General features: G+C 39.6%; 1 protein-coding gene across 1 annotated transcript; it reads right to left on the reverse strand.

Moving 5' to 3' along the window:
* Positions 1 to 1681: 1681 nt before the first annotated feature.
* LOC116049212 (doublecortin domain-containing protein 2) lies at positions 1682 to 25885 on the reverse strand. The gene is made up of 9 exons (XM_031298656.2): positions 25159 to 25885; positions 24131 to 24185; positions 20083 to 20159; positions 19819 to 19953; positions 18688 to 18837; positions 17289 to 17343; positions 16122 to 16305; positions 3242 to 3312; positions 1682 to 2665 (listed from the first exon to the last, which is right to left on the reverse strand). Exons 1-9 carry the CDS (start codon positions 25443 to 25445, stop codon positions 1877 to 1879), a joined length of 1803 nt encoding a protein of 600 aa, XP_031154516.1. The 5' UTR covers positions 25446 to 25885; the 3' UTR covers positions 1682 to 1876.
* Between the last annotated feature and the right edge of the window lie 1088 nt (positions 25886 to 26973).

The following is a 26973-nucleotide window of genomic DNA, read 5'->3' on the forward strand; positions in this document are numbered from 1 at the left end:
TCCGAACCCAGCCCGGCCCGACACATTAACTGTAATTATGAGCCCGAGCCCGATTTAAACCCGACAATTTTTTAATACGTGGGCTGTTATAATTGACGTTCTCAACTACAATTCAGAGTTGTTTGAACTACAGTAATCTGTTTAGAATAATACAACAAGGACGAAGCATGTAAACTGCGCTGTTTGTTTAGAATGGAACGGATCGCAAATGGATCTGAATGAAGAAACGTTAAAAAAAAAAGAAACGATGATGAACAACATATTGTTGTCACTGCCCACGACTTGTTTAAACTGCTGCCATACCTCCGACTTTCCTCCACACTTGCTCAAAGTTAATTCTCCTGTTTTTCTTTTTTTCTTTACATCTTCAAGCTCCCGGTGTGATGCGTGCGAGAGGAGGAGACTCCGCGCATGAAGTGCTGCATTTTGTAACTGCAGCCTAACTTTTGTACACATTTGTTACTTTTATATAGCCTATATATATTTATAATATTTCTGATTATGGCATAGCTATCTCCCCACCCAAATAGGATAATAAGGTAATGGATAAAAAAAAAAAAATTGCTTGATCAAGGGTCCGGCCCAGGCCCGGCCCGGCCCGAGGATGTGGCGAAAATAACGGCCCGAGCCCGACCCGAGGTCCGGTCGGGCTCGGGTCGGGCTTGGGCTTGGGCCGAGAATCTAAACTCTACTTATGAGCATCGCTGTGTTCAAACATGGTGTTCGTTATAGACAATCCATGACTAGCACAGAAGTCCAACAACGAACAACCACTCGGGTTTAGATCAGGGAGGCCGTTCCTTCCAATCACGCCTCTCCATGTGTCTCCATCATTGCCCACGTGTGCGTTGAAGTCCCCCAGCAGAAATATGGAGTCCCCCACTGGAGCCCCATGCAGGACTCCAAGAAGGCAGAATACTCCGAGCTTTTGTTTGGTGCATATGCACACACAACAGTCAGAGTTCTAAATTAAAATATAATTAGTATAAAAGTTAAATATTTGCCATTCATCCGTTTCACGTATATTGTTCAATTTGACAAACAAGTCTGTAAAGTCGATACTGACGATATTCACTGCCACAAACAAATTAGCATTAAAACACTTTAGGTGTTATTATTTTTATTATTTTTGGACAAATTTGATTACAGACATTTTATTTATTTATTTAAAGCATCTTTTAAAGGTGCCTCACTGTAATGGTTCTCTTTCATTGTTATGGTAGAAGATAGATGTAAATAAACAAATATGCATAAGACATAATGAAGGATTATGATGTGGAACATTCAGACACATTCTGTATGCTTACAGTATTACACAGCTTATTTTATTAACTTAAAAAAAAAAAGTGCACTTGTATCACTTGCTTTGGAAAATAGACAAAAATAACAAACATACAAAAACATCTTTAAAAACAAGCAACTAGTATAATCACACCTGTTAAAAATAAACATGTTTAAACATTTAAAGTCTGACTGTTACTATTCAATTTCAATCACTCACTACAGTGCTTACAGACAATGTATACTGAAACGATAAAGCAGCCCAAGTGGTAATAGTATGACTTAATGAAAAATAAGAATATGTATATAACTTTTATTTGTCTGTTTCAGACATGATAGTTATGAATAATGTTTCGATTAGCTTTTGAATACATACCTGAAATTCTGATGGTGTTTTTGTACCTGACATCATTTAGCAGCCATTCAAAGCTTTTACTACTTGCTCGTTTACTTCTCAGTGCAGATTCTACATCACTGTAAAACAACCCTTGCTTTCACTTTCTGTGAATTTCCTCTGCCACCTTCATTACTTTTAGATCGTATATTGTAAAGTATTGCTTACTATTTTCAACACTGCCCATCCCACAATTTTCTCTTACATTCCTGGATTGTCTTTGTCACCATCCACCTCTTCCTCTCCATTTGCTGCATCCTTGGCTGAATTCTCGTGCATGTCCAGCTCTGCTCCATTTTCCACCTCATCATCGCCTCCACTGACCTCTCTGTTCACCTCTCTCTCATCTTCTCCTGACTCCTTGGTAGCTCCCTCTTCTGTTTCTCTCACATCTTCTCCTTGGCTACGGCCGCTACTGCTACTTCTGCCGTTAACATTCTCTTTTGTCTCGTTATCTGACGGAGTCTTCCCTGAGTCACTGCTGTTTTCTGTCTTTTTCTGTTCCTCCCCCATGTCTACATCGTTAACTTGTTCCTCACTGCTTCTCTCACCCTTTTCACTGTCTTTATCTTGCTTCTCTTCTTCTATATTTTTGTCTCGCTCATCCTTTTCACACTCAGAAGATGAATGGCTTCCATTCTCTTTCTCTTTACTCTCCTGGGTCTTATCACTGTTGCTACTACTGGACTCACTCTTAACATCCTCCTTACTTTCATCCGTGACCTCCTCCTTCACTTTTTCTTTTATTTCGTTCTCCTTCTCCTCAGATCCTGCTGTTGCTTCTCCCTCTTTTTCACCATTTTGCTCGGCATTCTCCTCCCTCTCTTCCCCTCCCTGTTTTTCGCCACTTGTGTTCTGGTTTTCATTCTTTTCTTCTTTGCTAGCGGAAGTGTCTGCTTCTGTGGTGTTTTCAGAAGCATCAGCCTCCTCGTTCTCTCCTGCCTTTTCACCATTTTCGTCTTCGGCTTTTGTATCACCATCTGCAGGTTTCTGTAATGCAATAATTCCACAGAAACAATTTATAGCTCTAAATATTTTAACAGGCATACAATGTAATTGGATTGCTTACAATAATTCTCCCCATGACCTACACTTTCCTGAAAGAGAGTGACAGCGCTATTGAGTGTTGAGCACTTACAAATCCAAGTGGAGCCAAAGCAAAACCAAAACCCTTTTTATGGCATGTCAATCAATATGCAACAAGTAATGGAGTAACACATTAGCTGGCACATGTGAATCAATCTAATTCATAACATTACATATGAGTGACATTTATAAGAATTCTGGGTATCTTAAAGCAGGGTTAAAGTAGTTGAAATAGAATTTTTTTTGGGTCATAAATATGAAAATATATGCATCTCCAAAACTAAAGCAAACTCAGTTAATGTTGAATACATCATTCTCCTCATATTATGGGACAGGATGACATGCGACAAAGCACTGAACCCACATCATTATGTTAGAAAAAGTGCCTGCTGTGTCCTAATGAGAGGTAACATCAAAAAGACGTCATTTCTTGCTCCCGTAACGGTCTATTATGTACAGTGCTGTACTGTATGTTTATACCTCATCGGCTGGCTGGTCTGGGGGGGTCTTGTCCTCAGTATCTCTATCATCATCCTTTGATTCCAGGTCATCTGGTAATAGAGAGAGCACACAGTTATATTAACTGAGCACACTGATTGCAAATAACATTAGAGAAATGTGGGCTGTTTTCACAGAAAAGTGTGCCTGTGATTTTGAAGCATGTTTCAGCGTGATATTATGACATACACGTTCCGTGATCCAAATGTGTGATATTGTGTCCTGAATGGGCTTGTTAGGCGCAATATAAGATGAAACTGAGTTATGGTTGTCATCCAGGTGTAAATACATCTACATATAGTGTATTGAATTTTACACAGGCGTAAACGTCTCTTGGCCAAATCAGACAAAATAGAGACAGAGAGGTTATGCAATGGTATGAATTGCATCAAAGACATCAATATTTTGATTCAACATTCTGTTTTGTAGAAGCTCAACAGGACTTAAAGGGATACTTCACCGATTTAGCATTAAGCTTTGTATCAGTAGAAACACGGTAGTATTTTCGAATGACCGTGCTTCCCTCCCTTATGTCCCCCTGAGACGATCTTCCGATGACGTAAAACAATGATTTTTGCGTCATCAGAAGATTGTTGCCCAGAGGCAATGGACTACAGCCAGTAGTAGGAGCTACTTCTGCATGTTTTCAACCCGCCCATAGGGGTTGCACTGTCGTCTTTACCCGAAGCTTGCCGAAGCAAAAGGAGCGTCAGCCATCTTGAAGCTTCGCTAACAGTCTCCGTCTTTTCAACAGTAAACTTTTACAACAATTATGTGCATTCAAACTACTGCACATGTGTACCACCGGGATACATTGGTACAGATCGGAGAATAGGCAGGACACTTTATTACAGACGGAATACTCGCCACCCTATGTGAGTGTCGCCTGCTACGGAGACTAGCACCTCAGCCTGCGGTGTCGCCTGATGCCGCTAGCAGGGGAACGGGACCTCGACAGCGGTGTGCAGGAGTGGAAAGCAGCTAGGTGGAAAGCTAACGCTAGCCGGCCACCTGTTCCATCAATCCTGCTTGCAAGTGTCCACTCATTAGACAACAAACTGGACTACATCCAACTTCAATGAAACTCCCATGGCTGAATGGAAACATGGCTGAACCACAGTGTAGCGGATTATCCAGCTACCAGGCCTGCTGCTCTGTCGCCGGGTAAAACTAGTGGAGGTGGGCTGTGTTAACACAGACTGGTGCAGAAATGGGGTGCTTGTATCCAACTAACTGCTAACTGCTGTTGGAGTTTGTGACTAGTAAATGCCGACCATTCTACATTCCACGCAAATTTACGGCTGTGTTTATACTCTGTGTTTACAGCCCACCAAGCGCTAATGCTAGTATGCGTTAGCTGAACTTTACGGAGCCTATAATGTGTGTGCACTAAATGTAGCCTGTTTCGTATGCCGTTTTTATATATTTTAAATGTGTAACACCACTTGAGCCACGGTGAAATGTTGTTTCGTGTATATGGTTGAAATGACAATAAAACACACTTGAGTTGAGTTCAGTGTCTCACTGTCTGTCTGTAAACGGTAGGCGTGGCTTGGGAGTGGACTCTAAAGCAGCGAAGCAAGTGCATTCTGGGATTTGGTGTCTTTCATCCACATGAGCCAAAAACACATTTTCTGGCTTTCCTCGGCCTAGAAGCCACCAATTTCTAAAACAAATTCACATTTCTACTACATAAGTGAACCAATGTAAAGATATATTCATCTTTCCAATGGTGAAATATCCCTTTAATGTAGCAGAATACAAAGTAACTCTGCACATTACAGCACAGACTTTAACGTAAAACAATCCCAAATAGGCTTCATGGATCAATAGATTCATTTAATGCCACTGTCGTTATGTTAAATACTCTCATACCATTTATTTTGTCTGATTCTCTACTGTAATTTCACAGGCTTAATATAAGGAATATAGCTGACTACTTTTCAAGACCCTAAACCCAGTCAGAGCACATTACATCATTTCAGAAACCCATAAAACCTCTCCTATAAACAAGGGAGCTCTTATTCATCCTCCAGTAAGTGACTTGTTGAAATTATACATCTTATACCGCAGCTGTGTTTTCAGTCTTTAACAAAACACAGTACAAGAGTGACACCTGGTGGTAAAGAAGAAAAACACCCAAGATTATTTCAGGCAAGTAAACAACTTCGCCAGACAATGGAAGTGTGGCAGAGAGAGCCAGAAAACATGGTGGTAAGGTGAGAAGATCCTTGTTAGTATTATCACCAACCCAGTAATCACCCTAATACTCCCTAAAGGTATTAAGGTAGATGTTGTTCCACTTCAGGTCCCCACCACCAGTGCCTTTTATCCCAGACACTGGTTTTCAATGTTAGGCACTCAAAATTGACTCAAAGGGAGAAATGGGCCCACCTTTTCTTTTTAATTTTAAGAACTAACTGCTATAATCTGGAGAAGCTTTTTCAATTTCCTATATGTTTTTCATCAAAGCCACAGTCAACAGTATTCTACCTAAGAACAAAGAAAAAAATCTGCTGTAATAATAGTCAAGATTACAAGAACATATATTGCCCAGTTCCCCAGAGGAATCACCTGTCATCATTTACTGTCTAAACTGCATAGTGATTCTGTGTTTTTCTGTGTAGGAAGACATCATACCACAACTTGATACCAGATACACACCCATTTCTGTTGAAGCAATCAGCTCAGCAAGGCAGATTTGTTGGAGTGCAAAATTAATATGTTTTTTTTTTCTTCAGTTTTTCATATGAGCATGTGCATCAAAGGCCTTAAAGTAATTAACCCTAAACATCATAAGAGGAATACAACTATACGCTCTGATAAACAACATAATTACACACTTGTTTTGAAACACTGGATGAGACTGAAATTTCTAATCAGAAATAAGCGGCAAAAAGAGTGGAGGGAAAAAAAAAAGAACAGAACAGTGTAATTAATGTCTTTAATATTAGTTCCCCTTTCTACACATACAAGTTAAAGAAGAAAAATGACTTGGGTAGAGATTAGAAGAGTTTATGGAGACATTTAATGCATTTCAAATGCAAAACTGATTGAAGTTTAGCTATGGTGGGAGATGAAACGTTATGGTAATAATAACGGACCTCTTTAAGAATATTTTATGGAAATCGCCTGCATTCATTAACAGCGAGGGCCGAACGATTGCGTGTAAGCAGTAAGCAGTGGATGAGCCGCTACGACTCTAAACATCTTAACATGATTTGAGGATGAGGCATGGGGTCATGAAAATGCTAAATCAAATTAAACACAATATTTAGAATTTACCCTTCTTGCTCTTCATTGAATCCAGTAGATTTGGGTTCTGGTGTTGCAAATTGCTTGACAGTGTGTATACAAGTGTGTGCAGTCTAATGTGTCAGTCTGTCTCTTTTTTTCCTTTCATAATCAGGCAGGCAAACACACACGCGCACACACACACGTGCACACACACACACACACACACACTTTTGATATCTTGACCTTTTTCTACTGTTAGTTATTTTGTATTGTATACTGTGTATTGTTTGTGTATATTATCGCTTTGATTTTTGGAGCTTGTTAAGCACTTTGGTCAACTACGGTTGTTTTTAAACATGCTATATAAATAAAATGTATCTGAACTGAACACACGCACGCACGCACGCACGCACGCACGCACGCACGCACGCACGCACGCACGCACGCACACACGCACACACGCACACACGCACACACACACACACACACACACACACACACACACACACACACACACATTCCCTTATACACTATTGGCACAAACTCAGACAGAGCCCACCCACACTTTGGGCGTAATGCTACATCTCATCCATCAGTGTGAGGTAAAACAAGGATGCAACAGTAAGTGTGTATAATTACTCATATAAATGGCTTTTGCTGCCATTCTTATTAAAAGTAAAGTTATAAATGACTGTTGTTCCAGAGAAATGAAACAAAGCACAACAGAAGATGAAGTGATAGCTGGTAGTAAACTACAATAACCTCCCACTTCTCGACAAGCAAACGTCATCTCTCTTTTTACAAGCACACACACAGTCTGCCTTCCTGCTGCAGATTTAATTTTAGGGAACTGGTATGTAAAAAACAAACAAAAAAAAAAAAAAAAACAGGAGTTGTGATCTCCGTCTCTACACCTTCAGCTGCATACAGTTGTGCAGCATTTGATGTGCTCATCCAATTCTAGGAACCCTTAAACACTGAGGGAATTCAGTGTGCAGTTTACACCAGGCAACATGATGGCAATTCTATTCCATAAAATATGTATGGTTTATATTCATCAACTCAATTAATACATTAAAACAACATAATATATTACAGCAGAAAAAAACACCAGTGGTTCCCTGTGCTCAGATGAACCCTGAACTAGAATTGTCAACAGAACTTTTTTTTCCCCAATTCAAGTCCTAGCACAGTGTAAGCAAACAGGTGCATCGTTTAATTTCTTCCACATGACACACGGGATTGTTGCCAATCTTTCCCTTTTTTGTTGTTGTAGCAATGAGTTTAAACTCAGCAGGGAGCTGGGTAGTGAACCAATCTGTGAATAAAGCTTTTATTTTGTTGGACAGAATAAAAAAGCTACATTAATATTTCATCTTTGTCTCTTTTCATGAAAAGCCTGCTGGCAAATGAGACAATGTTGATGTGCATTACTGTACATCAGTCTTTTCTTCAGTCCTCCAGTGCAGAGTTGGAGTGGACAACCATGTCTTGCAGAGACTAGCAGGGTCTCATATCATGTTTAAAAGCTTTCCCACTACTCCTTGAAGAATTTATGAGTAAAATCCATACAGCACAAACAAGTTCTTGACTCCACAGGAAATCTGTAGCAGACCAGGGCATGAATCAGGGGAATTACAAATAGGTTTGTTGAGGATGTATACTATGTTGCGTTTAATAGCTGTGTAGTCACTATGTACGTAGTAGTAGTCACACTGGAGAAACCTTCGGTTAATGTTGAAAATCATTTATTCCAGTTTCTCTGAAAGCTGTTGTGCAATTTTTCCAAGATGTTCTCAGTGCTGTGACACTTCTGGGAAAACTGAATAAAGCTTTTAGTCTGGAGACACTACTAGAAAACCATATCAGCGAGGGTTTTTAGCTCAGAGAGAGTATTGGAAATGTCAAAAACAAAACCAAATAATGGGAAACGTTGCCTCTTTTGTATTTATTCCACTAATTGCACTATCCAGCATTTCCTGTGCAACTCGAATTGACCACCTAATAGCCACAGTATAATCACAGCAGATTGTTTAATCAAGCCTCTCTCACCACAACTGTGTGTTTCTTGTTTTGGCTGTAGACGAGCATATTCTTTATTCTTCAAATTAATACCTAAATGGCAGAGGTTATAGTTCTAAATAAATTATACAAATCACAGTTTTAATACACTGTATTTATGCTTATAAACCAAAGGATGGACAAATCGTTGGCATGGCCTCAACAAGCCAATTTTACTTAGCTCTGCAGTGTTAAATAAACACTTGAGGTACTACTTTATGTACCGAAATCACTCCACACAACACTCCCTGTTTATCTCCATACAGTACAGTATATTGCTTATTTACACCCAGCTGATTTAACCCACTCAGCACATGGCTGAGTGATGGCGGGGTGTAAAACAACATGGGTATTAACTCTGAATGGTAATTATGAAATGTTTCCACTCAGCAAGTGTGCTCCAGTCACTGGCCAGGGTCCTGTTAAAACATTTAATGACTGTTTTTTTTTTTTTCTCTCATGCATACACACAATCTATTTTAATGCAATTCAGAGGTTTATGAGGCAAAATTGACCTAACATTAGATATTTACACAGCTAAAAGCCATATTTAGCATCACAAAAAATTGTTTTGTTACGGCATTCACAAACGTTAATTGACGTTAGCTCATCAGTATTGCTCGCAAGATCTGTTGCTGTGACAGAAACAAAGCTAATTTTCTCTTGATGTGTCCATCTGAAAAATGCCATTTTAGTGTCAGATTTTCGGTAGATATGTGGCTTGTGAAAAACGGGTCCAGTATTTATTTTGGTGACTATGGGCCGAAAGAATCGGTCATTATCTGTGTTTATGTTTACTTCTCCCATTGGAATCAATACACTCAGGACCTGCTGCTAGTCTCCTAAAGAGGCGTGGCAGTGGAGAAACCCATGTGACACAGATACAGGAAATTACTGAGTTGGGGTGTCTCGGTTCTAAACCGTCTCTGGTTTAGACTCAAACGCCTGACAAGATGGATTTTCGTGTAATATGTGATTCCGCAATCTCGCGAGAATCCAGCTGCCGTGAAAGGTATCAGGAGAATCATTGGGGTTAGGGTGATGCATGTTTGGCAATCAACAATCCAGCAAATCCCAGCTGAGCAAATCCAACTTAAGATATTTGTAATGCTCAAAAGTCACCACAACAACTCTATGAAAGGGCTATGCCATCACTTTTACACATAGAGTTCAATTTACTTGTCACAAAAAGAACTACTTAGCCTGTAAAAACAGTTGTGTGGCTCTGGAGGAAGCTTTTTTGATTGACAGATGATATTGAGTAGCATTATTGAAAATGAAGGATCCAGTATTTTCGGAACTTGATCCACTAGGGACTAAAATTCACAATATTTCCTCTCCTCTCTTCAATTTGACCTTTCTTTTTTAAATTTCCAAACTTTATGGAAGTGCAATGCTAAATCGCTCAATGAATGAGCCTGGTGGAAACTGTGCTTCGGACTAAACTATCATAAGTATAATTTTTCTGAACATATTTAATGCACTAAAAACAGATACACTGGTCTTATATTGTGTGTGGGAAGGACATATACAATAGTAATGTACATTATTTCTAGTGTATAACATCCTTTACAGTTTGTTTACAAGATGCATTTGAATAAAAGTATTATGAGTGCCTTTTGTCTACAGTACTGTGCAGCCCTGTGCTTAGATAGCTTTGACATTAAATCGGAAGAAAGCTCTGCTTAGCAATGTTGCAGTCAGACAGGCAAAGTAATATTTATAAAAAGGTCATGGCTTCAGTTAAATATTTTAATAATTCATGGAGTTGCTCTCTCACTTTCCTTACAGTTGCTTGAAACCTTATCATCCAGTGTCTTCATCATATCAAATGTTTATTAGGTTGAATATTGGATTATGGAATGTAACTCACAGCACAAATATTTTAGGTCTCTAAAATGGAGACTCAAAACAATAATTATGTCTTAGAACTTCAATTAACACAGGCAGAGCCCTCTGTGAACTAGAAGTCGTTATAGTAGATTTCTCATTTATCATCTAAAATCTAAATTTATATCCCTTTGCACCCTGAACTGCATTATTTGGACAAAAACCAATGAATGACAGACATGTGCAACATTTGAAAATGTTTGTGCAACTGCATTATAACTGACAATGATGAACACAAAGCACTTTGCTCTACCAACACAGCAACTTCCTAAGCCCAGTTCCAACACATGATGTACATTTCAGATCTTCACTCATGTATAATGTTTACTCTTGCCATTTAGGTTGAATGTCAAAGCTGTTTCAGGCTGATACAAACCCTGCAGATGCTCCTATCACAACTACTCCAGATGTGCGTCTACTAGCTAAACCTTGACGAAAATGCTAAAATGGGCAACGCAGGCTAGATTAGAAGTGACAGAAATTAAGAAAATTTGCGTCATTGAAAGTGTCACACGTCACCCTAAACCTATACTTTAGGTGCCACAGCCTGCACTGTTGTATGTCACAGCTGAAACACTTGTTAACAGATTAATGTGGCATATTAGTACAGCTACCCTGCACTTTAATCCAGTAATCCTGCATCAAAGGGTCATGAAGAACCTTTTATTTTCTGCTGTGAAAAGGAAGAGATGAAAAGAGAGGAGGAAAGAAGGAGGGGATTGGGAAGGATGGCCGTGTTGCCTGAAATGTGACATGCGAGGGAGTGCAGATAAAAACAGTCACGCATATAACACACACATAAATACTTTTAACGCAGTGCTCAAAAACCACACTTTCTAAGAACTTGGCAAGGGAAAAAAACTTCCTTTAAAGGTTGCCATCTCTCATCCTTCTCTGCTGAGCCTCTTTACACAAGCGCACGATTTCAGACACACAGTCTCTTTGTGTCCACATCTCTTGCCTCCCAACACTGTTTTGAACGTTATTTCACTTTGACAGGAATTATAGATACATATGCTAACAGGGCTAATTCCCCAAGGTAGCATCACATTTTATGACACCAGAGGCAGAAGGTTGATGTGGCACGTGCAAAGGCACGCATAAACACACAGACACACTCACATATGCAGCCATCTTCATTCCTCTCACATTCAACTTACAAATAATACCAAGGATGTTTCAATTTTGAGCTTTGGAAATTATTTCTTTCTGAACGAATACCGCAATTTAAAAGTCCCATGACTTCCCTTCAAGGAAAATAATAGGAAGGGACATAATGTGGACCCAATGTGTGTCATGAAATGAATTGGCTCCTGCTATATTCCAGGATGCAGCCTTGTACATAAAATGAGGCAAATAGCTTCTCAGAACATAAGGTTTTGTGTAAAGTGGATGTCTTTGAATGTTTTAATACAAGCCTGGGCAGAATTACCTGGATTATTTGAAACTCACCTTCTCCAGACTTAGATATGTGAAACAAAAAGCAAGATGAACCTAACTGAGATATTAAGACTGTACAATTGAGATACAAAATTGCTCTCTGTGTTTGTGTGTGAAACAGCACAGGAGCAAGGCCTTAGAGTGCGTGTCTCCAAATTCTCGCTGGTGTAAAATCTACTATTAACTGGAACTGTTTTTGATGTTTTTAACCATTTCTTTTTAACCACATTACTGTTTTTCAGGCTGCTGAGACTGTGTGGACTAAATAGCTTCCAAAAGAATCCCCATAGCAACTACACGTGAAAATGTGTTTGATGTATAGCACTGTCGTAACTATTGTGTAGCTTGTATGGCAAACAAGTAATTTATAGCATTGTGCCCTACAATTGCCCTGCAATATAGAGCCTGAAGTGATTTTGTTTAGCTAGATTGTTCTTCCATTGAATAAACTTGTTCAAGCTCAGATAGAGATATCATAAAAATGGCCAGAAAATGTGTTTTGACAGGGAATCCTCAGACAAGTCAATCACCATATCCACAGTATTATCAGCTCCTGGCATTGAGGTATTATCCAACGCTATTTAATCACAGCCGTGTGCGCCGCTCTGCAACTATTTATTAAAAAAAAAGCACAAAGGTAGTAGTAGTTGCATTGTGACTCAATTAGCCTCAGGAATCATTGTTCGATTCGATCAAATAGATTACAACATGCTTATCTGTGCCCTAACTCAAACCACACTGTTGGTGTTGTGTTTTAAAGCAGCACCTGCATGTCATATTTCAATGCTGTAGAGTTCTCAGTCCAATTCTTGCCATTATCTTAAGAGGGCAGATACCAATCATGTTCAGAATAGAACTGACAAGGACACACACACACATCATATACAACACATGTAAGAGTCCAGATAATCACTAGACTCCTTTTGTTGTGCTTTCCCTCTCGCTTTGGCTTTCCTCTCTCTCCTCTTGTCCATACCTTTCTATCTGCCCCTCCTTCTTGAAGTGCAAAGCTCTTTTGTTGATTTTCGGAGCAGCAATTTGGCCCCAGCGAGGGGCAGAAGCAAGTAAAATTCTGCTTTGATGACTCTAAATGGGGAGATTATCCAAATGAAAGGCAATTATACAAACCCCACCCATCCCTCTAACTTTCAATATCTCTGCCTTTTTTCTCCAACACAATGCTCATGCTCCACCATCTCATGCTATTCATCATACTCCCTATTCAATTCCACCTGTACTATTTTTTCTCTCTTCACTTCTCTTTCCTAATGTCCTTCTGCTTTCATTAATCTCAACCTTTTATTCCCTCTTCTTTAACCTTCTCTTTTATCCTCTCTTCTCTTTACATCCCATATGCCCTAACATGCCAAAACACATAATTTCTTCTTTCTAATATATTTGTTTCTTCTCTCTTTTCCCATTCCTGCTGCTTCACATTTTACTTCTTCTCTTCTCTACTTTTCTCAAGAGAGCCATTAACTGAACTGGTCACAAAGGCCCTTTCAGAAAGAGAACACTGATGAGGACATCATATTTCTATTTTAAGGTTAGCAACAACTGCTGATTGGTCATAAACAACCTGAACACTGGCCAAATTAGACCAATAATTTACTCAATTTAAAAGGGCTCCCATAAAGTATAACTATGCTGGGTGAAGCGTACGACAGGCAATGTGTCTTGTTGGTTAAGTCTTTTAAGCCAAATATCTTTGTTATAGTAAGTTCAAATTCATTCTGTGACCTTTGCTGCATGAGTTGTCACACTGCCTCCCCCTTGTCTTTGCTGTCACTCACCAGTGTGCTCACTCTAATGAAGCAGAAAAGTCAGAAGCTTTGCAATACACCAGACAGAAACTGCTGGAGTTCTCCTCAGTCTGGCTCCCTGCAGCTGATAGACAGTGAATAATGGGGACTGGCGTACCGACACACACACACACACACACACACACACACACACACAAACTAACCTCCCTGTCACAACAGTGTCGGCACAGAACAGAGGGAGAATCTCGAGTTACGGGGTCACTCTGTCTCATTTGTCTTTTTTTTCCCCCCTCTCTCTATTATTTGCTTGTTTCAAAGCCTTTCAGTCTGTGCATCTCTTTTTCTCCCCCCCCTCCCTATCTCACAAATACATTGATAATGACATGACACCTTCATGATAATCTTTTGTTTTCATTCCAATGTTCCTGCACACCAGAGATCTGAAGTGTAGGTTTCATGTTGTGTTCTTTCCACAGCCTCTGCCAGGCAGCTAACCTTTTGGCTGCATTCCTTTTGGCACCAGAATGGGATGTGTTTACCTCATACCCAGCTGGGGCAGGGTTTCCCGAAGAGATGATACCTACAAAAACACCTCTGTGCTGCTGTATATCACTAAATAAAGTTGGTATGAACACTGTGTCCCTATTGAAAAGCTAAACTGGACAAACATGACCACAAGACTAAACGTAGCAGCTAATGGGTACACAAGTAATTTGTTGTCGGTAAGCCCATGGGCACCTATGATTTCAGTTCTTGTTTGCTTTTGAGAAGCCAAATGCACAAATAACATTTCAGCATTGTTTTCCATAGGGTGAGAAGAACAAGACAAAAAGAGTAAAGAAACGTGTGGGAAACCTTAACCTGCTGTATCTTACAAAAACTCTGTTCAGCACCATGGACAGAGACACAGAGACAGACTCAGTGCCGTGCAGAGACTGCATTACATACTGTACACTACACCTAGCTACTAAGCCAGACAAATAAAGAGATACTGTTCATGCAAACACAACAGCATTTAAAAAAGACTGTATAGGTCAAACAGTGAAGGGTGCATGAGAATGTAATATGGTCTCCAAGCCATTCCAACAATCTTTTCTAATGCCTGATCTTGTTTTCCAAGCTGCCTGTCTGTTAATTTAATCTTTGGTCAATGTCACCCAAGGGGACCAATAATGCAACATGGTATTCTCCGCCTGTAATACAACTTGCCACACAATCTGATGCGCAGAGGATTTTAAGGGGGACATTACATGTTTCAAATGCACACACAGACAAAAGACACACACACACACACACACACACACACACACACACACACACACACACACACACACACACACACATTCCTCATCCCTCTTTTGATGCAAAATGCCAGCTCCCCTGAACCACAGACACAATTCTCCACGCTCCTTTGGGCTTCTGCTGTCAAGTCTCCTGCCAGAGGAGCAAACAGGCAACATCTATCATGAGCCACAAGATGACGTAATGTTGGTTCATACCGCAGTAGGAGTTATAATAAGGTCAGCAGTAGTCTGCAGACAATCTAAATCCCTTTTAATGTAAAAGTTAAAAATAAAAACTGCTCTCAATTCCCTGTCACAATGTTATATATAATGTATATGGAAAACATCTGTTAGGGTCACAGATCAACAAAACATCTTATTGTTCAGATGAGGGCCAGCTGCCAATAAGCACAAAAGCAAAAACTGGAGTTTCTGCAGGACATAATATACTGATCATAAGCCCAGAAGATGGCGTAATGTGTTTCTCGTAATAGAAGGTAATGTCATCATGCTAGACCTACTTTCAATACATCTTGCTATATTTCTTATTGCAGAGCAACAGTGCCACTATGTGGGCATTTAAGAATGCAGCAAGTTACATAAGATTTCAAAGGCCATGCATTACATCATATATCTGTATATTGTATAATTCTTACTGTATATAACCCCAGTTTGTGCACATGTTCATGGAAATTATTCATGGGAGAAGACAATGCAAACAGTGATATTAAAAGGCCAGGTAGCACTTATAGTATGTGACATTCTTGTGAGAAGTGTCCTTAAGCCAGGCATTCATCGTCTTGATTGCAAAAGCACATGCAACCACACATGTAAGCATACACCCATTTGGTTATTTACTATATCATGGCTTTATGAGAAGAAACACACACTCTCTCCCACTTTAAATAGTACATGTGGACAAATATTAACATAAAATTCACAACTATGATATCCTTATGTGTGGTGAGTGCATTATTAATATATAACATAGATATATTCATATACTAATATAAAAGACTTCTAAATCAATTGAACAATATAAGAATAGTACTGAACCAAAAAGAACACTTCGTTGAAGCTACAATACTCGAAAGCCACAGCCACGTTGTATTTGCCAGGCCTGTTTGTATTATCAGGTATAAACATATTCCACTCCTATCCATACTGTTCTATTTGTTTCTGCATTACCATTGTCAGATATGCCGAGAGCCATGCTTTGTCCACTCCTCCTCTTCCTGAGGGCCTTGAGTTTGGCCTGAGAGATCTCTCTGACGATGGAGGATATGTGGTCCTTGTTGCGGCCATTGTGGCCTGGAGGAGATGCCTTGTAGTCTCCATCTCCACTATCACTGCATCGGACCGTAGACGTACCCTAGACGAAAAACAAGTCTATTTCAGTTGATGAGAAACTGTGGAAAAGAATACAGAGACCAAGAATAAAAGTATATACAGCATTGGAATATAAACAAAATGTACAAAATATGTTGTATATAAATTCATTGCTTCTGTTTGTCTAAAGCTCATGACCTAGCAACCCAAGAGTTCGGTCAACAATCTTTAATAATGTGCCACAGGAGTAAAGGCAGATGTGTACATTGGACCGCAGGGATAAGACCTCTTCCTTCCCCACGAGGCCAAAGTGATAAACAGCAGCTGGTATTATGATTGTTTTTTTTACAGCCGTCATCCAGAACAGCATATGTGTAAGTGTGCAACATGGTACCCACAGCTGCAGTGGGTAGAAGGCAAAAACAATGCCAGAATTTGAAGTAGAGTGAGACTACAGCTCTCCCTCTCTGTCGCAAGGAAAATACATATGCAGAACAGCCAATAGGAACGCTCTCTGTCTCTGAAATTACCTGTGATTGACCAAAGTCTCCTATCACAGCAATATTATCTAAAGCCTGAAAACAGAGCCAAGAGGAGGTGCAGAAGTCTAGTTTTCTCTTAGACCACTTAAATTACAATATGATAAACAATTATTATTACTACCACAGCTTTAAAGAGCTTGAAAAATGAGAACTGTGTTAACTAACTATTCAAACAACAAGGCAAAATAATTGCTGAACTAGGCTAAGTTTTAACATTTGAAGAATGATTGCTAAGCTAAATGTTTCGTCCATCTACCCATTCCTCATTGAATTAACTCAAAGCAACAAAACATACAGAAATTCAAATACTTTCCTCTATTTGGTGTATGTTCAAGAATGCTGTTCTAATTACTTCTATGCAAGTTGGTTTATGTAATCAATGTATGGTACACCAGCTATAAAAATGTTGGATTTCTTAGTTCCAATTTTAAAACAAAGCTAAATAATTAAAACAATGAATGTGAAAGGCACGTGTAATTCTTACATTTCCATTTTGCCTGGAGAATCTGTAGATAGGCGGTAGAGAGTAAGCTTTCATTCTGTAAACAAAACAGACACAAATAATTGTATTAACATAAATGCATGGTATGTAGTGCTTTCCTGACAACACTGATTTATCAACAAAGACATCTGAAATTAGCCATGTAATTGTGTAAACCACAATAGAACTAAAGTTCATCTGAAAATGAAAAGTTGGAGGTTTAAACACTGTGCTGTTAGATATTTGATTAATAAGTAATATACAGTACATACCTTAATGTAATATGGAAGGGTTGTTAAATATAGTGTGCTTAAGAAGCTGTAGCTTTGTGTATGTGCATGTGAAATGGTAGATATAACACATTTTCTCTCTGATTTTGTTCATTTCTACAGTGTAAAAATATTTCCAACATTGCAACAGGAAAGGCAACACTTTTCACATGCAGCAAGGTATCCATCCTTAAAATAATATCTGGAGCTAAGCGATGTAGGTTTCAGGAGATTGGAAAGCAGATATTAGCCCCGGGGGAGTAATTAGTTGCCACACAGGAACACAGACAAACACAAATTGAACAGTCTCCAAGAACCATCCCTGATAGCCATAGTATTACATTTTTCCATTTCCACAACTGTTCACAGAGGACTGAGGAATCTACGTACTGATGGATACTAAAAATGCGCATCATTGGCCAATGCTGTTTGTGTAAATAATATATATATATATATATATATATATATATAATATATAATATATTATAATAACTTCAGGTACCTTGCTCAATAAAAAAATGTTTGAGTGAAGAGATACGTAAGCACAATTTGCATCTATGCTAGTTTCATGTAGGATCTACCTACATGCAACATTTCAAAATATTTATCAGTTTGCACAATTTCAAGGTTTTATCTGTATTATAGGACACTTATGAGTGCAGATGAGCAAAAAGAAGAAAAATCCAGAGCCATAAAGGCACATGCAATTATGGTATTATTTTTACACTGGTTGTGCTATACGGGGAAGGACAAAAACATAATGCCTTTCTGAATACATTCTAATATTCAATGACAATTTTTATTTTTTTTTATTTTTTTTTTTTATACGAGTTGGGGTTGTTGAACCCCAAGCCCAACCTTCCACCATTTCTGGTTTCTGGTGTGTTTGGAGTTAATTTGTTAGTCCCCTCCCCAAGCTTATTGTCCTCCAGGTAATGAATTACAGTCTCATACCACATGGGACCAGACTTAGGGTTTTGTAAAAGCTGTCTCGGCACGTCAAGCCCAACTAACCCCTGCTGCTGTGTAGTGAAAGCTGCAGCCAGTACACCAGTGTATCTATCACAGTATTTCATACCAGCAGCACAAGACAGGGAGTGAAAGTGAGTTAAGTATTTGCAGATGTGGCTTACCCATTGACCCTCCTTGTCATTCTTGGTTTGGTGAAGAGAAGATCACTGTAGGGCAGCTTCTTAAACCTTTCTCTTCCCACAGCCACATACAGCTGACCGCCCTCCAGCTGATTCCCATCAGTCACCTGCTGGCCTTCATAGGTGTAGAGACTGGAAAACAGACACAAAGTCAAAAGCCCCATGGTTTCCATCATTTGTTTATCATAGACAGTTACAGAAGTGGACAAAGTGACGCCGTTGTTTTCTACAGAGACCAGTGAAGGATATTAGAAGCACTTTTCCGGTAGCTGTGACAAGAGAAATCTCAATCATTCTGAATCTTGCAGAGAGGGAGAATGTAGGTATATGTAAGGAGATAACATAGGCACAGGCTAATTATTGCTAACTAACATGCTAGTTACCATTAGTAATTAAATTTAAATAGCTAATGTAAGTCAAAACTGCCTGCGAGCTTCTCCTGTACTGTACGATAATTCCTCTACTATGTGACAGTAAGTCGCATGGTTATGACACAATCGTTAGCATATTTTTACAAAAACGTCTGCTACGGAGCCATAACGTGAGATACAAGGTAATGGAGCCTTTTATACATTGTCGTGTTTCTTTAGAAATAAACAATGGACAAATAGAGTCTTTAGACGCTTCAGATGTAAAGTTATTCGCTGTCAAAGTGACGTCAAAATGAATGGCAGTCAATGGGATGCTAACGGCGGGTGATGGCTTGATAGCAACAAAATGGCTCCATAGGAGCTACGCTTTGTGGATGCTCGCTTACCCCCTTGGTGTTTACCAGCTTGTCAAGACACACTTGAGTTGCAGAGTATCCTCCAATAATCATGTGGTCATTTATTAAGACAGTTAAAACATTAACAAGCACACACTGTGTTTATATACCACCAGAGCAAAGATGTAAAGTTAACAATGGCAACTTAAAGCTGTTTTTCTTCATTGATATGCATACGTATACAGCAGTGCAAGCAAGTGCTAAAAAATCTGCTGAAATCGTCTGTTATAATAGAAAAACATGTGGTGTTAGTCTGAGACTTCTGTCATGTATTGTTCTTGAGTTACTTTGTTAACAAGTAAAGACAGTCTATATGTGAAGTGCAAGCATTTTTGTTTTAGCTGTACCTTCGGACACCCCCCAGGACTTTCAAACCCATCTTCTCTGTGATCATCTCTAGTATTCTGTCAAACTGGCCGAGCATCCTCTGGTGGACCAACAGCCTCATTGCGGGGTCCAAGACATCGCCATTTGCTACCACACTAAGTAGAGAAAAAACAACGATTAAAACAAACACTGACACAGACTGGTTTCCCTCGTCGAGTCTATCCCTCTGAGAAAATCAAAACAGCATGAAATGGTTCATGTGAAACAGGGCAAATTGAACTTACAATATTGTGCACGGCTCCTTGATGGGTTTCAGGAATCGAGCTGACACAATAAAACGATTCGGTGGCAGTGGTCTGGCCTGGAAAAGAGGGATACAAAGAGTAAAATATGTCAAACATACAATTGCTCAAAGATCATTAAAGATTATCTGGCACACAGATTGCCTTAATTTGGTATGGGCAATGAAGCTAAAAGTACATAAAGAAATGCCTATCACCATATAAACACACATATAAATATATTCTGGGTCCTGATACAGGTAACCTAAGCATGCTTTGAAAGCTTGTTAGCAGATCAGTGTGTCCAGCTGGGATTTAAGGACAGCTCGTTTCCCAGTGGAGACTCAGAACAACAGACCTGTGCAAACTTTAGGGACTTTTGCTTCAGGGATCAGCGCTAACACTGGGTTCAATATTTATTTCTAGTTGGTAAGGACAACATTTAAGGTCCTAAATATAGCTGTCCATGTCAGGGCAGTCAACAGGGCTAAAACTGTAAATCCTCTAGAGCAGAGATCTTCAACAGGGAATCCGGGACCTCTAGGGGGTCCTCAGAGTCACTGCAAGGGGGCCTCCAAATTATTGTTAATTTTTGAAACGTTTTCAAATTAAAATTATTTAACATGAATATAACATTATTAGCAAATATAAATCCCCATTGATGATAGGCTTTCTGGCCTATGGGTAAGGTAGTCACTAAGCCATCCACAGATAGAGTTAATCCTAAGGAATCACTGTGCCACATGTATGTTTAACATTAAAATATTTATAAAATCACATCAACAATTATTATTTTGATAGCTTGGTATTCTATGCACTAAAAAGATATATACAAAGGCTTTAGGCTGATCTACACTTTATTGTAGGCCCAGTTTAATATGCAACTTAATTTTATACAATATTAGTAGTAGGGGGTCACTGCTCTGTCTCTCCTTCAGTTAAGGGGTCCTTGGTTTAAAAAACGTTGAAGACCCCTGACAGAACTGCTTGAAGAATCAGAGCCACCAAGAGTGGCAACAGCTTGACGTAGCACCATATGTTAATTGTAGACAATAATATGTTTATCCATTTAAAAATCCATACACTTTTTTTCTCCTACAGTACATGGTACAAAAAACATTGTGTGAAATAAAAAGCTTTTACCCCTGACGGCAAGGAGAAAGAGCTATTGTACACACTAAAATATTCTCTCTCATCTCAGTGACAGCAAAAGACTGAGTCCTCTCTGTAATTCTTTGAGGTTGTGAGGTTGCAAACAGTGAGCACTGCAGGTCCTGTCCCATTACACCTGGTAACCAACTGTGACTCTAAGACTAAGATTTGGATCCTCTGAGAGAGAAACAAAGAGAGAGATAAGGAATGAGGTGTATTAGAAGTATTCTGGGGGCCTGTGAGTGTACCCTGGCAACAGAGAAGTCCAGGAGTAGATTTCAAAATCTTACTTTATAAGAACAAAGTGTGAGACATATACAGAGGTATACCAGTAACAAAGGCATAAGGCCAGAACACAGACACTAACTGCATAAAATACTATGGTGAGGTTCTTATAACATAGAAGATGATTAATCACTAAGAAAATGCATTTTTATTTACATAATTGCCAAAATAATCAATATTGCTTGATAAAAAAAATGCAATGGACTAGTAGAAACCCCATAACCAATCCAAGCCAGGAACAAACTGAAAACAAGCAAGGCGAGGCATGGATCACTCGTTAGGGAGCCATTAAAAGCACTAGATTTGTTTTTCTATTGATAATGATTTTTATAGGCGCATGATCTTTGATTGTATGCCGGAAGAGTCCCCTCAGCTCTTTTTAGTGCCCATGTACACATTGCGTTTGGCGAAAAGCATCATGTTTTCCTATTAGTGCTAAGCAGGGACGTTACATTCAGTGCTGCTTATACACTACTAAATCGCACACTCACTCGATTCCATCTAGAGAGTGCAGATGCTAGATGCAGCTAAATTAATAAGCAAAGTCAGTGCTAATTTATGAAGGATATTGTGTATAATAAGGTACTACATCACCTAGTCTCATTTCACCTAAACACTAAATGAATCTACCAGCATCACTGTTTACTGTAACCAGCAGGTTACTTGAAGTGTAGTCTGGATCAACTGGAGTACATTTTCAGGATAAAGTCTGACATTTGGCGCGTTCACCTTCCGCTCTCTGTGTGATGCCGTTCCCAAAATCTCTTCGCTTAGGGAAACAACATATTTCGAGCTAGCAAGCCACACGCTAAAAATGGTAAGTTTTGAAGAAAATATGGATCATGCAATAAGGCAGGCAGTTACTCTCTAACTAGAACGTTTTGGTGGGATGGCTGTAGAGGAAATTGACACGGCGATACACTGGTAAGAGCAAATTACATTTAACCATGTATACAGCTAATTTAAATAGCTCACATTACTGTATTGTGTGCACAGGCGAGTTCCTTCCCAAGACCATTTAGCAGAGCCACAGTCACTGCGACCGGAGCTTAGCGCCGGCCAAGATGATTGTGATTGGTTGAAACTAAGAAATGCGAACAACCCAGAGCAATTTTTTCTCTTATCCCACAATGTATCTAGGGTGTAGCCAGACCTTACTCCACAGCGCGGTGGAGATAGGGCTGGCAATGCGAGACTACTTGAAGTGGGTCCTCTCAATTCCACCTAATCAAACATAGAGCAATAAAAAAGCACATTTCAAGGTAAATGGAAATTTAAGAACAATAGAAAAATGAGTATAAGCAAAAAAAAAAAAAAAGAAGCATTTCTTTATAGCAGGGACTATTGTCAGAAGCTGGGTTAATAATATGCCACATACAGAATAGTACATCTGAAGCAGTAACCTTCCTATAATTATCCCTTTCCATAATGCTCCAAAATCAATAAGGACAAGAAACAAACTTGCCAACCATCCAGCCGGCTAAGACTTCTCATCATTAATCGACACAATCAGGCAGGTTAAGTGGGGTAGTGAGGGGGAAGCAGGGTCCTTGTAAACTAAATTGGCTCTTCTTATGCTCGCCACATAATCACAGCAGCAACAACAAGCCCTTGAGGTTACCTGTGATGAATGAGCTTATTGCGGGTGATAAGACAAAATCAAGACCACAGAGAGCAGTTGCTGATTCACTTTGTATGATTAACATGTTAAAGTGAAGAGAAGCAGGGCACACACAGCCAATGCTGTCTGTGGCCAGCGAAAGATAAAGTCAAAGAAAGAAATGGGCTGCACACTTGTAGTACGGAGTACCCTGACAAATCAGTATGTCAGACTGTCGCACACATTTATTTGTTGCCATGTTGTCACCATAACAACATGAATGGGGTTAATATGGTTTGGTAATGGGTGCTAGTACACACATCTGTGCCTTCCATAGAATGCTGTAAATGCTATTATGAAAAACATAACTCATTTGGAAAGATGACCTGAAGTTGACTTTTAAAACAGAAACAATACACCCTTGAAGCATAGCTGGTGATTAAAGATGCATTGAAAAGGAGGGATGATTATGATCCATAAATCAATAATGCATGGCCATTGAGACCACAACAAAGTGATTCTTCACAGTGAACAATAGAGAGAAATGCTAAACATAACACCTTGCTTAAATGATCTTTCTAAAACCTTTACACTGTGGGCGGGGCAGGAGTGCAGAGGTGAATCCTCATGTATCTTGCATTTAGTCGCAGTTTCAAATGTTGTAAAGTTGGATTGAGTGAGAAGGCTGTAACTGAAACCACCGCCGGTGATGGGTTTCATTAATCTCTAGAAGGTATTACTTAAACATTTCACTAGGAAACACAGTTCCTACATGGCAATTCATATTTTGATCCGGATTCTGGATGAATTCATCTTCACAAAGCTGGAGTCAAGTCTAACAACTAATCCACACATGTGAACACACCACTATTCACTACAGCTATTGCACTACTTTCCTTATGACATTTTACTGCATTCAACAGGAACTTGCCTTTCTAAACTGACTAAACACACAAATGACTTTCTACCTATATGAAAGAAGGCATGCTTACTTTAGCAGAATTTTGAACTTACCTGCATTGGAAGAGTCTGCATCATCCTCTTCCTTCTCGAGCCTATCTGTAGGTAACTACAGACAAAACATAAAGTAAAGTTAGACTCAGCACCCTGATTTTTAACAGCGGTATGTATTTTTAACTCATAAATTAAGAAATACCATTTCATGCCATTATTTATAAATGTAAATGTGAGAATACTTTTCTTCGCTGCTAGCTGTGCTGCCAAAACACACATTGTGAAAAAACTAAATACTACTACTAAATAAAAAACATTACTAAAAAGTTTAGTTGGAGAATCATTTGTGAATCTCTTGAATTAAATCTGATTTTCCCCACAATTCCTCTGGGTATTAAAACAACAACTGAATGGTAGTGAAAGGACAACAGGATGATGACTATGGAAGCGCATATGTTCTACCAGTTCTGCAGCAGATAACATATACAGTACCCACATCTTTACCTGGCATTAAAAAAAAATGATGTCAAGGAGCATGGTGACAGTACACAAACGTCATGGCCACGAATACCTTCGCACTTAACTTTGTCACCACTACATTATATGAATAACTCACTGCACAAATCTTATTATCCGCAGTATAAGTGCACTTATTTTTAGGCCAGAGCAGAGCACACTTCTCTGCAGTGCTGACATCATCTGTTTTCGTGCTGTGACTTAGCACTGCAAAACTGTTGAGTCACATAAACTTTAAGAACATAACTGAGTCAACAGGTCTGATGCTCAGTGACATATTGGTTTTGTATACTGATCGACTGACCACATTGTAATTGACTGTGGAATCCAGTTAGTGTGTGCCGTATGTCAACTAAGATTTTAATTAGGCTACTTACTATTAACAGTAATTACAACTAACCAGCATGTCTTCCTGCAGGCAATAAGCCTACTGCAGTAGATGGGTAACCTGGTCAGCCACAGTATGCATGTTAAACTGTAACGGTACTGATATTCTTCAGGCTAAGTTACTGTGAAAAAAACAACAATTTGAAAGTAGTAATTTGTCAAACGTAAATTGACGTAAGTCTTACTCCATTCTTTTGAATCTCTCCCTCCCAGCAGCGACGTACTGCTCCCCGCTCTGCAGGCTCTCCAAGCAGTCCACCTTGTGGCCTCCTCTCGGTGTGTAGATGTTTCTCACCGCTCCAAATGGTGCTTGAATCCCGCCGGTCACCTCTCTCAGCAAAGTCTCAAAGTTGGACACCCTCTTTTGGTTTATTACAATCCGGCGAGCGTCGTAGTAAGGGTCGCCGTTTCGGTACATGAAAATGTTCTTCACGACGGGCTGTGACAGAAAGTTTGGCTTCTCAGAGCCCATCGTTGTGCGTGAAAGCAATTGCCGGTACGCGACAGAGAGCGAGAGAGAGAGATCTTTGTTATAATAAACGTACAGCAGCTTGACCCCAATTGCGAGACAAAGGCTTATAGGCCATTATAATAACAGTAGGCCATTATAATAACATTAGAGCTGGTCCATCCTGGCCAAATGTTTAGGGTTGAGTGGGGCTAAACGCGGCACGCAGATCTTCGAAGTTTACAGTTTGGACACAGAAGCGTTCAGGGCGAAAGGCGACTCCCGGGTTAAAGATGAGGTTACTGGATAAAACATATGAGCGCATGCATCAAACTGTTGATATTTCCCGGCGTTATGTCAACTCTCCATACATTTTGCAAAATCTCAATCCGCTGCAGAGGAAACGGCGCAGAGTTATTCGCTTCGTGTGAACCGCTACGCAACAGGTGATGGTTTGGCCAAACGGGTCTCTGTAGTTTCCCCAGGATATATGCTGGGAGCTGTATCGTGGGAGTTCAACTGTTGGGACGTATCCATGGGAACGCGCCGCTGTTTTCTCACCGCTTACTAGGGACTTCACACAGCCGTAATGAACAGGGAGTCAATCATTAATTAAGTGATAAGTATATAACAATAGGCTTATTTAATAAAATGCGCATTGTCAGTGTAGGAAACAAAGACGCATGAAGAGCGCTGTGAGCAGAGGAAAAAAAGTAGAAACAATTGTTAGACTTAGACGATGCAAAACCCTCCAACAGCCATGTGAGAAAGTTAATTGGGCATCAAGAGAATTGGAAACCAAGCTGTGACATCTAGAGAGTGGGACAAAAAACATGTTTGTTCTGTGTAATTGTGTTGCGTAACAACAGGTATGTACTTTATGCCCTTAACCATGGGCGATTTTAGACCCTCTTTAGGGTGGCTCAAGCCCCCCTAAATTTAATCTCAGCCCCCCTGATTTTTCAATCAAAAAAAGTGCTTCAAGTTAGAGTTTGCAAACTTGTCTGTTAATGACAGAAGACAAACAATTACAGGTTCAAAGGGTTTGAAACAGGTGTAATATCCTGTGTCGCTGTCGCCAATGCTTGCACCTCTAACTCAGTCAAGGAAAGGGTTAACAGAAACGTAGTGTTGGCCACTCGGAGGTGGTTGTGCCAGACTCCCGCCTTTGGCTGAGTGTCGCTCTATCTAATCTGTCAGAGGGAGAGCAGGAGTGCTGTTCTGAAGTTTAACGTTGGTAGTCCCCAGAGAAGAAGTTGGTAATTTCATGGTGCAGATTAGAACCCACATTGAAACGTAAGCAACTAAAATTGCTGAATGTTAGAACATTGTGTCAAATTGGTTGCTTTTACTGTGACTTATGAAGTGTCAGGTGTAGTTCCCTCATAGTGTTAATAGTGTCAAAAAACGTTAGCTGACGTTGTTCAGTATCTAGCTCAGAGATTATCAGCTAATGAAATTACTTATTTAGCAGGGGGGGTTAACACTTTTGCAAGGCACTTTATCCGTGTCACATTCTCAGTAGGGGCTGAGCCCCCCTAAAAGTCTGATC

This window comes from Sander lucioperca, chromosome 10 (genome assembly GCF_008315115.2).
Source record: "Sander lucioperca isolate FBNREF2018 chromosome 10, SLUC_FBN_1.2, whole genome shotgun sequence".
NCBI lineage: Eukaryota > Metazoa > Chordata > Actinopteri > Perciformes > Percidae > Sander > Sander lucioperca.

Bases quoted from the DNA above. Each gene is read 5' to 3' on its own strand.
- LOC116049212 (XM_031298656.2), bottom strand. From the start codon at position 25,445: ATGGGCTCTGAGAAGCCAAACTTTCTGTCACAGCCCGTCGTGAAGAAC. The intron at 16,306-17,288 runs GTAAGAATTACA...TTTTTCGTCTAG, and splicing joins TCTCCAGGCAAAATGGAAAT to GGTACGTCTACGGTCCGATG. The intron at 3,313-16,121 runs GTAATGCAGAAA...CTCTATTACCAG, and splicing joins TCTCGGCATATCTGACAATG to ATGACCTGGAATCAAAGGAT.